This window comes from Chiloscyllium plagiosum, unplaced genomic scaffold (assembly GCF_037043375.1).
Source record: "Chiloscyllium plagiosum isolate Xiang-an unplaced genomic scaffold, Cpla_swu_hap1 HiC_scaffold_37, whole genome shotgun sequence".
NCBI classification, from domain to species: Eukaryota; Metazoa; Chordata; class Chondrichthyes; order Orectolobiformes; family Hemiscylliidae; genus Chiloscyllium; species Chiloscyllium plagiosum.
The window spans coordinates 30,922,428-30,934,611 of NW_028270175.1; the positions used below are offsets into that span (position 1 = coordinate 30,922,428).

Consider the following 12,184-nt stretch of genomic DNA (forward strand, 5'->3'; position numbering starts at 1 on the left):
CAAAATATAAATACAACCATAAATAATTTTAATTCAGTATTCAGACTGGTGAGAGTCCAGGGCAAGCACTTTTTAAATTGATATTTGGAATTGTCCAGTATCTGAGTCATCATTGTGATGAGAGACCAAAAACAGTAATGGAAAAAAAATAAAAAGTTTATCAAAAGAAATGTGCTACCTCCGAACGAATGGTAGTAATGAACTCAAAAGGTTCAGAACTTATTTCGATGTAGCATAAAAGGGTCTGCCTGTTGTCAAAATGACCCATTGCTGAGCTGAACCCCTTCCCTGAAATTGGTGCTCAAATAGTGGAAAAGTGTTGCAACTGAAAGTTTAGAAACGAGTGTGTGAAATTGTTGGGTGCTATGTCCATTTGATCTGTGAAAAACAGATTTCATTTATCTCAATTTGATGGGTGGTCTCACCTCTCGGAACACAATCGACATTAGTGGTGGATGTGCAGATTTAATTACAGAGTTGAAAATGTTAAAAAGGTTTTCCTGGATTGCATGTTTCAATAAATAGATGAACCATGAGTATTGATGTTTTGGAATGTGCTCCCTGAAAGGATGATGAAAGCAGAAAGAATTGTATCTTTCACAAGGCGATTCAATATAAACTTGAAGAGAAACTGTTTACAGGACAATGGTGAATCAGCAGAAGTGGTAACTTATTCAAAAAGCTGGTATGGGGACAGTGGGCTGAATGGCCTCATTCTGTGGTGTCTGAGTTATTCATATATGACCTGATCCCAACTTAATGAGCACAAAATCCACCTGATGTGTTATTCACCCAGCAGGCTGGGAAGATTAATTCCACCCTCAGGCGACTGTCTGCGTGGAGTTTGCACATTCTTCCCTGGTCTGCGTGGGTTTCCTCAGGTCGCTCCAGTTTCCTCCCACAGTCCAAAGATGTTATGTGGATTGGCCACGCTAAATTTCGCATTGCGCTCGAGGATGTGCAGGCTAAGTGGATTGGCCATGGGAAATGCAGGGTTACAAGGATAGGGTAAGGGGGTGGGGTCTGGGTGGGATGCTGTTCAGAGGGTCGGTGTGGACTTGATGGGCTAAGTGGCCTACTTCCACACTGTAGAGATTCAATGATTCCATAAACCTAGTCAGCGTTTGGTTAAGGAACAAGGGTTAAAATTGATTCAATGCTCTCCAGAAAATGTGAAAAATCTGCTCCGAGTGAGCAACGCTCTGAAAACTAGTGCTTCTAAATAAACCTGTTGGATTATAACCTGGTGGTGTGTGATTTTTAACTTTGTGCTCCTAGTGGGGCATCTGCTCAGGGTATCAAGGAAGAAGGTTATAGATCAGCTGTGATTTAAGTGAGGTGAATACAGTAGCGGGCTCAAAGGCCCCCTGTTCCTAGGTTCTTCATCAACCCTGCTGGAAAATACTGGCTCAACAGTGATACATTTGGATATTAGATATTTTTTAATCAACTTGTTCATAGATGTTATAACATACTTCTGGAAAAGGTGGGATTTGAACCTGGACCTCCTGTTGCAGAGGTCGGGACACTACCACAGAACCACATCGATCCACAGTTGGCTCATACGCTTCTGACCAAAACAGTTGACACCAGTTAATGCTGATGAAGAGTGAAATCTACTGGAGAGAACAAGACATCTTACGCCATGGAATCACACCATTGCGTGATTAGCATTCAGCAGAGAACAATGGGAAAAATAAATTATATATTTTTATATACCGGGAAAATTAAATGTACAGAAAACAAGTTTCCCAAATGTATTGGCATCAGGCATAAAATATTAATGGCCATCCACGTTACATGGGGAAATGTCTAATTATGTTCAATATTAGTTGATTTTTCGGTGAGATGAGTGCAAGAGGCGGAAATATCTCCTCTCCTAAAGAGCGAACGCCTGTTATCTGTCCGAGCGTTAAACTATTTATACATCGGGAAAATGACGCTGAAAGAGAGAGAGAGAAGTTCGCAGGGATGGGCTTTTCCTTGCTGTCCGCCTGAGCTCATCTTGCAGGGTTACGCAGTGACAGTGGAGGTCGCTCTACACCATGGAATCCCCTCTTGCGCACACACACACAAAAAAACACATTCCACTCTTCCCAACATCTGCTTCGAGCTCACCAGCTAGCTTGCACAGTAAACAAAAAGTTCCACCAACACCGGCTGTGAGGTCCCACACTGTCATTCCCAATTCAGCCGATCAAGATTGACACGGAACAAAAATTAAAAAGTAATGGGGACCGTTTAGCACAGGTTACCTGAGATTAAAATGCTAAAAGAGGAGGACATTCCTTTAAATACTACATAATCCATTTCTGTTTGGGTCATTTCTGGGCTTGTTTTGGTGCCAGGCTTGATTGGTTTGCATTCAATGACCCCAGGTAGAAAAAACAACCTCTTAGGGGTTTGCACTCTGTAAAAAAAAGCTATAAAAAGGATTCTTGTTACAGTTCCACCAGCAGTGTCCACTGCCTGGCACCTCAGAATCATTCCATAGGTGAGCTAGTGCCTTGTGAAGTTCGTCTTGTATCACGGGATTTTAAAAAGAGGGTGGTGAAAATATTCAGTAGGCACCTGTGAAGAGAGAAACATGTTTCTGGTCGATAGCCTTTCGTGAGAACTTTGGAAAAATCTGGATTTGAGTCTGATTAATTGGACATCACTGTCCAATCCCAAAACATGTTCACATTCACTTATGCCAAGGACAGATGGAATACTTCAACACTGAATTCAACACTGAACTTAAAGGTCTCCATTTGTATCAATGCGAAGTGGTTTGGGAGTGTAATGTCATCGCACGTGAATTTGAGTTCCCAAAGTAAAAATCTACCGCACAGAAGCTGTCCTTTGAACCTCTCCGCGCCTTGGTCTGTATGTCTTAGTCCTGCACTGATCACTGTTTTCAATATCATAATGGCGAATGAATCGTGAACTATTCCATAGCAACTTTATGTAATTGGGCTGGCTGCCAGTTTAGCTGTTATAGCAGACAGTACTGGCAGATCAGCACATGCACACTTACATATACGAGAACAATTCCACCCAGCAGGGCCTGAAGCTAATGAAATGTTCCGAATTGGTAAAGATAGATTGTCCTAAGATAAACTGCACTCATATTAAAAATGTAAAGAAGATGCAGAGAATACCTGGGACCTTTTTTAAACTCTGAATGGGTTTAGAGGAGCTATAGTTATATTATATGTTGAAGGAAGTCCAGGTGGTGAGACACTATCTCCTCAAGTGTATGTTAAAATTCAGATTACACTGAAATTGGGATTTCAAACCACAGTTAACCAGTGCTATACATGTCAATGCAGAAACTGAGACCTAAATTGCCTACTACTTAATATCCATAAAGAAACAAATACAAAATCATCACTGCAAATCGTTGCCAATGAAATTTCAACTTACATAATTAAAGTTTTATGTGGTGTCAATGTGTGGGTGGGTAGCTTTGGTAGTATTATCCCTGGAGTTAATTCTGCACATTTCTGCTCAGACAAAAGTGAGGACTGCAGATGCTGGAAACCAGAGTTTAGATGAAGGCTTTTGCCCGAAATGTCGATTCTCCTGCTCCTCAGATGCTGCCTGACCTGCTGTGCTTTTCCAGCACCACTCTGATCTAAACTAACATTTCTGCTCAGGCTGAGCCCTTTGCCAACCCTGAACTTCATATAAGAAAACATATTGCAGTCCAAGGGCTCAGTGTCCTCTTGCTGCATTGCGTCCTCATGCTCTGAGGGTTGCTAACCACAGCTTAAGTCAAGATATCACAATAGGGCAAGATGCGAAGGCAGGCCCCAAGAATTAGCTCAGGCAGAACAGGGCTTTCGTTACTGGTCCAATTTGCTTTAGCCATCTCACCAACTGAATTAACCAGCAGTTCTCAGGTCATTGTTTGGTTTCCTAAACATGTTACATTCATGACATTCACAATCTAACACCTATATAAGTTGATAATTTACTTGCCCATTTCATATATATCTATGAATATTTCTATTTCTGCAGGGATAGTTAGCCTCCTTAAAATTCAAGATTCTACTGAAAATTTGATTGCAATGTTACTCCAACGTAGTTATCCTTTCCTGAGCATTTCTTTGGATTCCTATAATTTTCTCCAGATCCCAGTTCTTCCAATGACTTCTGTCATTGGTTTATGGTCGATTTTACTTGAGATGCTTTGAGGTCTCTCACTGATTCTTACTTCAACAGATCAATAAATGTGAGTCACCAGCACCTTTTGAACAGCAAATTATGCTGGTTTTTGGAAGTGACAGCCACATCCTCACAATGAATAAATTAATATTAATGTAATCTGAATGTAATTTCTTTAATTTATGACTGATTTTGAGTTCCGGCCTTGTCCTTGAAATGTCCATAATACTCTGGTAAATCTTTGAAATGGTGGTCATGCCTCTAAACTAGTAGCCCAAAGTTCTGGACCAATAATTGAGAGATATGAGTTTAATTTCCCATGGTTGCTGGCAAACTTACATTCATCTATTAATTAAGTCTGGTGTAGAAACTTAGTATCAGTGTTGATGATCATGAAACTACATAGCTGTAGGTAATCGGTTTATTAATGTCCTTTTGGAAGGGAACTCTGCCATCCTTACTCTGATCAACACGTGAAACTATAGGACAGATTTAATTCCAAGTGACCATGAAATAATTGATCTCTTAAAATTCTGCTGAGAAGAAAACCTGTGTTGTGACCCAGACTGGCCTATATATGTCTCCATATCCACTGCAATGTGATAGCTACTTACGAGCCCTCAAGTCAAGCAGTTGTCTTAAAATTGCTACGCTGGACTTCGGTAGCTCAAGAAGGTGGGTAAAAACAATGACTGCAGATGCTGGAAACCAGAGTTTAAATTGGAGTGGTGCTGGAAAAGCACAGCAGTTCAGGCAGCATCTAAGGAGCAGTAAAATTGATGTTTCGGGCAAAAGCCCTTCATCAGGAATACAGGCAGAGTGCCTGAAGGGTGTATCTCTCCACCCTTCAGGCACTCTGCCTGTATTCCTGATGAAGAGCTTTTGCCTGAAACATCGATTTTATTGCTCCTCGGATGCTGCCTGAACTGCTGTGCTTTTCCAGCACCACTCTAATCTAAGCTCAAGAAGGTGGCACACTATATGTCTTGATGGATGATAAATGCTGGTTTTTATCAGACACACTCATATCTTGTGAAAAAACTAAATGAACAACTAAATAAATAGAACTCTGAATGTAATCTTTCTTTAAGTTGGACTTGATATCTTGATCTCCTCCCTCTGGTTCCAGTATCATTATCTCATTTTATTAATATTTGATCAACAATATGCAGTCCTGTCATCACATGACTATTTGCAACTATTCTGACAATGCTGCTAAGTTCTCTGTGCACCTCTGTACTGTGATTGTTGTCACTGTCTATAACTGCACTGTGTGTGACAACAACTTGCACTTATTTAGTCATTTAGTCCCTCTACTGTAGCAAAACTTCCCAAAATGCTTTGCAGGTGTATAACAGACAAACTTTGACACTGTCAAAGAAGGAGCTATAAGGACAGGTGAGTCATCTTTATGAGGTAACTCAAAGGGGGCAGAGAAAGGAACTTCAGTGCTTGGGGTCTAAGTGGTGGATTGCATATCTGGGATTGTTAAGGATGCAAGAATCTGGAATTGAAGGAATATGGAGTTGTTTGAGAGTTACAGGGCTGCAGGAGATTACAGAAATAGGGATGCTGAGGCCAGGAGTGAAATGAACATGGGAATGGGAACATTAAAATTGAGATATTGATGAACTCTGTAGCTGCTGTGGATCATCAAGCACAGGGAATGATTAATGAACAGGACTTAGTGTGTGCTCAAATATAGGCATGAGACTATTTGACGAGCTTATGGAAGATGGAAGACATCAAATGTTTAGATGAAGGTTCTACAGCAGGCAGAGGTAGAGACAAGCGATATTACAGAGGGTGAGGTAGCTGTCTTTGTGAGGGAGGATGTCTTTTTGTTTCCAAGAATACAGAATACAGTCATTGCCCTTTAAATGGTTGCCCCGGGATTCTGCTCCTACTCGGTATCTGACTGTTTCGAGATTACCATAGCTGTTCAGATATCATCATCACTGATACATTTGTGGCACCACTGGGATTACTGTCTGCTCTGTATGCATGTTATTTGTAGTCCTATTGGTACATCTCAATTACATTAATCCTGCACATTTTATTTGTCAATGTGTGAATTGTTATTGATAAAAATAAATACTGAGGAATGTGGATTAAACACAGAAGATGCTGGAAACATGACAGATGGATGGGATTTTAAATATAAAGATGGGGGAGTGTGGAAGTGCCATGTTTAGTTGTAGCAGGGGTGGATAAACCAGTTAGCAGCAGATTATACCTGTTATACAGCATCTGAATATTCATTTCATAAGACTGAATTGGAATGAAAACCATGTGGGCTGTATAATAAATGCCAGTCTGCTTTGGCTTGTTTACACACCCATAGAAATTGAATATTCAGCACAGAATTTTGATCTTATTTCTTGCATGACTGATACGTGATTTTCGTCTTCTCCTTAGTTCCCCTGAATTTGTTGAAAGCTTAGGCCAAAAAGACTTTTGATATTCTCTCATCGGTCATCACTGATGTGTATGCTCTAATAATCAGCAGCCCCAATAACCACAAGGGGCAACCCTTTCAAAGGGAATGAGCTTGCCCTTACTGAATGTTCACAGTCTTCAGTGAGGGCTGCTGGAAGTGTTATGGGAAGTGAACTCTGATCAGTCGTTCTTCCTTGAAATAATGACTGCTGGCCATGAACTGGGATCAAAGCTTAACTCTTCTTCATCTGTAAAGCTCAACTATTCACTGGGTAAACTCATTGAGCCATTAGAGAAGTTCTCTAATTGGTGTTATTCTAGATTATAATCAGTGCCCATATATTGTCATTAGATTGCACACTGGTCAAATCAATCATTTCAGAACCCATCGAACCGAGCGGAAACAAATATGTTTGCATGTTCTTCAGCCTGAGGGACAGCCTAAGAAGAAGATTGTAATTTCAAAGCAACATTAATGTATCATACCACTCTGGATTCTAGTCCTTATCTGACCTTGCTACTCTAGATTCACATTATATCTCCTGATTGCAATTGCTGATCTGCACTTTTTAGTTGTGGATTGAAAACAAAAACCTTCACTTTGGGTTTTACTATTGGTTATCTTGGTCCTTCAGTGATCTATTTCTACTTTATCACAGGACATTGTTTAGTGTTGTATTTCAGGTAAAGGGCAGAGGCTCACAGCACAAAACATCCCCCAATGTTGACAAGCATACATGAGAAGACAAGTTGTTTGGAGGAGCAATGATTTGAAGCCTGGGTTTAAAGCCAGAAAGGACGGAGGAGGGGAAATAAGACGTTCTACTGTTTAAAAAACTTTGGGAAAGAGTGCGTTAGCACAGTGGATAGTGTAATTAATCATGACGTCAACACAGAGAGCAGGTCACTATATTTGCAGCTCAGTAGCATGAAGAGAAGAAAGCCCTGGGAACGTTGATAAATACAAAAAAAGGAAAGAGGCCTATCACCGCAGTTAGGTCCTTATTGGTTTTTGAGAAATTAATTCTTTGTTTCCAGGCAGAATATACTGATCCTTCCATTATTCAACCTGAATTTGTTGTCACAACTTTGTATGTGCAACTGTCAGCACAATCTTTATATCAGTCTATTTACTTTATGAATAATATTTGCTGCTGTTCTCAATTTATTTTGCATTCTTGTTGCTGCACTATAATTGTTGATCTGTGTATATGAAATCCCAAGACTGCAATGACAGATGTATGTTAGGGTGTAAGAGTTCTTCTGCACGCAAACCCTTTTCTTTCTTATCTATGCCTTGTGTATCTTTAGCTCGCTTGGTAACAATCCTTCAATCCTCTAGCCACATTCCTGGATTTATGACAATATAATTTAAAAAAAACAGATCATTAAAGACAGCAAGCCTTTTCCTCTCTGTCTAACCCCTGCTTCCCCCTTCCCCCACTTCTTGATACAATTATCTGTCTCTCCTTCCAGATATGCAATTGTTTCTTGAATCCCAAGCTGTGTGAAGCGTGATGTAGCCTCCTCTGACACTGTTGCAATGATGAACTGCCCCTTCTTGCCCAGGGGTTGTTACCTCTGAGCTGTCTACCTCGCACGATATAACCCGGGATTTTTTCTCTCTTTCTCTCTCTGTGTACCTTGTGTGACCACTTTGCCGAAAACAGGCAGCGTGTCGACAGTGGAGCAGTTCCAGCGTCGGTTTCTGAACTGATGCTGACACTCTTCAATCGCTAGCTCCGCTCCCCTCCGCACCGAGTCCATCACCTCCACGTTCCGCTTGCAGATCTGGATCTGTCGGTTTATCAAACCCTTCAACCTCTCGCAGGTCTCCTCATCCTGAATGCTGGCGATCGACGACAGCTTCGCCAGATACCTGTTGGAACACCCAGAAGGCAAACGGGCAAATTAGCAGAATCCGCCAGTTGTGCTGCTGCCAGTGGGGAAGGTGGGTGCTGGGGCAGTTCAAAATAAAACTGGATACCTCGCCACAAAAGTGCAACAAAGCGGATCACAGCCACTTTGCAAAACAGGGTGGGTGTATACCGGGATAGGAAACAAGAATTCGACCGCAGTGTAAAATGTATTGTAACGCAACCCAGATATCAGAAAGCCATTTGCTGTGGCCGTGTCTTAAAAATAAATAGCTCAGCTGTGTGTTTTGTCTGACTTCACTTCATGTTTAATGTTTTGTTCTCGAATGTTTGTAATCACACAAGGAGATGGAGATTCGATTTTTAAAAAAAAAATAAGCACGTGAGACGAAAGTTGTTTGCAAACCCCAATTTTCCAAATTCGCTCCTTACTCCAGTAAAATTGGAGTTAAATAATCAGAGCGAGCTGGAGATAAAACTCATGACAATTGCTCGAGGAAGAAGCCCGGGGGAGGAAGGCACATTAAACAGATTCGGCAACTAGTTAGACTGAAAGATCTGGCTTTTTAAAAAAAACATCATTCTTTAATTATATTTGTAATATTTTATGAATTAATCGGTAATATTTGATGCAAATAGTTGTTAAGAGGAGCGTTTGAATTCAGTATTGAGCAGTTTACAGCATTCCCTTCAGTGTATTTAAAACGGATGCATACAAAATTGTACGTGTGTTTGGGGGAGGGGTGTAGGAACAATTATGCTTTTTACGTTGGGGGCAAAATATTTTCTGAAAAAAAAAGTTATGAGAACATGGATTTTGTGAATCCTGTTGGTCACATATTGTACATTTCGCAGAACTCCAAAAGATGAAATGTTATTTGTTTCCGAACGGGTTCCTCCCTCGCATTGATGTCTATTAATAAATAAGCCTCAACATTTTAGCTGCTCTTGTTAACTACTTACACTTCAAACCAAATTCTTAACTTATTCTTCACAAGACAGATCTTCAGCCCGAAAATTTGAATCCATTAAACAAAAAACAGTTGTAAACAAATCATATACTTCCTGTGCATTTGTAGTTTATGGAGAATTATCTCTCTAAATTCCACTTTAGAAAAAAAAATGACCTGTGATGAATTAGGGACACCCACCACTTGCCCTGCGGTTAATGAGTTCTCTCTTCATATACCAGCGTGAAGCCTGCTCGATCAGACAACAGACTTCTGGTCATAGTAACAATGCAGATTCCTGTAAACTACAGCACTCAGTGTTTCACAGGTTCCTCAAATTCTAAAAAAATGTTATTGGAAATTAACGCATTTCCTTACCCGAGCAACAAATATTCACGTACTTTTCAGAATTAAAGGGTTAAGGGGGTTCGGATTTTCCGTTCTGTATTTGGTGTACCTTAATTTAACCTTACAACCCTCCCCCCTCTCTCTCTCTCCCTCTCACACGTACACCCCTCGAATAATTTGATCAATTGTAAACTGTCCTGCCTACTCTCAGTTAGGTTAGGGTGTTTCCACTAAGTACAATCAGATTGGCGAGGTATCTGATGTTTCGGCGGTTCACAGCCCTGTGACAGTGTACGAGACTTGTTGTGCAAAGTTGACCTTCAGCTCCCCTAAGCAGCTCCCCCTTCTCCGATTTGCCCAGCGTCGTTTGGAAAACAAATACTTTCTTTAATCAGACATGGGAAATTGAGGAGTCCACTTCTCTCACACTCCAATCTCTGTTTCACTAGTTCTCAGATTTTCTCGCTCATGGGTTTTGGAACTGAAGATATACATTTTTCAGCAACAGATAATGATGGAATAATTGTCGTAATTCTGTCCGATCGCATGAAATGTTAATTGTATAGAACAAGTCTTCCACTTCAGAGTGTGTATATATATTTATATTAAAATTCTCCACATGCTAACAATTTCAATGCACGGTAATTTTGCCTGCATTTTTTTTTACTTTGCAAACAATTCAGAATCCTTTCCTTACCTCTGTTATACTGTACGTGGTCTGCTTATAAACCTTTTTTTTTAAATGACGAGCAGTCAATAATTGGACAATGACTGACATTCCAGACTGAACATCATCACAATACAGGGAGAGGCTACAGTCCAGATACCGTCAAGCTTTTAACCCTCAATTTAATCAACATATTTTGACTCGTCTCTTTCTTACAAAATAAAACCACCTGAATAAAGCAGCCCACAGTTTAAACAACACGCCTGTCATGTGCCGGTACCTTCGCTCACAGTATGAATGAAAAATGAGGATTAATTGAAAGCACGTATCTACTGTAGTCTGGAGCAGGTCTGCACAAGTCGACACTTCTCTTAGCCTCACCCTCTTGGACCACCCCACCTAACTAATCAAAAATAATAAATTGAGATAAATAAATAAAGTTGCTACCCTTCGCCCACGGTGATGCAAGTTTTTAAGAAAAAAAACGTGATAAGTTACATTTATACTTATCAATAACATTACAAAACAAAAGGTCAGTTAAAATTGCCAAATGTATTTAATGATAATAGAAGATGACACTGTTTAATTGGGGAATCTTTCAACGCTGAATGACAGGATAGGACGAGAGTCCGGGGTTAGAAAATGCTGATCCGATTGCATCTGAAAGTCTTAACTTTTAAAAAAAACATGGAAAAAAAAAGTGACCTCTTTGGGGGAAGAGAATTAAACTTGAACGCACCCCTCACCTCATGCATTCAGCCTGTGGCACCAGCTCACCCTCAGAGGAGAGAATTAGAACGTTCCCTCTTCTTTGCAATAATGTTACAACTATAATAAGTCATAATTATCGACACTTACAGCCAGTTACTAGCGGTCGCCGAAAACAGAGCCAATATCAGGACGAGAAGCGAACGCAGGAAGGAGACCGGAGTCATCACGAAGGCAACTTCAGCAACCTAGAATCTCCTTAATTGCAGATGATGTTTTCTTTTTAGAGAAATTAGCGTTTCAGAATTTTTCCCTCACAAAAAAAATCACATAAAGTGCAACAAGTCTTTTTTTCTTTAGTTTTCCAAGCGATCTGTTACAGGTTAAAGCAGTCTTCGTCCAGAGGAAGTTCCACTCAATTAGAAAATAAGTTATAGATGGTGGATGTCGCCAATATATATTTATGTAAATATATACGGACAGTCTTTAAGTGCTGTTAGAATGTGGTTATAAGTGATTTCTGGTGAAATAGTACAAGCCTTTCGCGGTCGAAAGGATGTGATGTGAGTTTAGCGGAGGTTCGGCGGAGCGTTAGCCGGGTGCAGGCGAGGTCTCCTTGGGGTTGCACAAACTCTGCGAGTCCCGGTGCGGTGTCGGAGGCTTGTCTTCGTGGGATGTTGCGCCGAGGCTGGGTGAGCAGGAGAATGCGAGGAGCCGAGGCGAGCCCCTAGCTCGGATCCCCGATCAGGCAGAGATTTCCCCCCTCCAACCACCCTCCGGAGGGGGGTGGGGGGAAGGTAGCTCAGGGTTGGACCGGCCGCCGTGTCAATCAAGCCCAAAACGCAGTTTCCATTCGCCGTTGTGTGTGGTGTACAGAGAGGCGCTGATGAGTCACTGATATACTGACAGGAGCACCATCTGAAAGTGAATACACTCGAGTTGGACAGGAAAGCTCCACAAACAACCGGCAGAGGGAGAGAAGCAAAAGAGAGCGTCAGCCACCAAATGTCTCACCCCAATAGCCAGCAAGTCCTTCCCTTTTT

At 41.0% G+C, this 12,184-nt stretch overlaps 1 protein-coding gene across 1 annotated transcript in view; it reads right to left on the minus strand.

The window, feature by feature from the left end:
* wnt4 (wingless-type MMTV integration site family, member 4) overlaps window positions 1-11,917 on the minus strand; it is a 29,598-nt gene extending 17,681 nt beyond the window's left edge. The window contains exons 1-2 of the mRNA XM_043675618.2: window positions 11,292-11,917; window positions 8,235-8,470 (exon numbers count right to left, since the gene is read on the minus strand). Coding sequence (XP_043531553.2) covers window positions 8,235-8,470; window positions 11,292-11,368 — 313 coding nt within the window. The 5' untranslated portion in view covers window positions 11,369-11,917. The remainder of the gene's footprint in view (window positions 1-8,234; window positions 8,471-11,291) is intronic.
* Window positions 11,918-12,184: the final 267 nt, after the last annotated feature.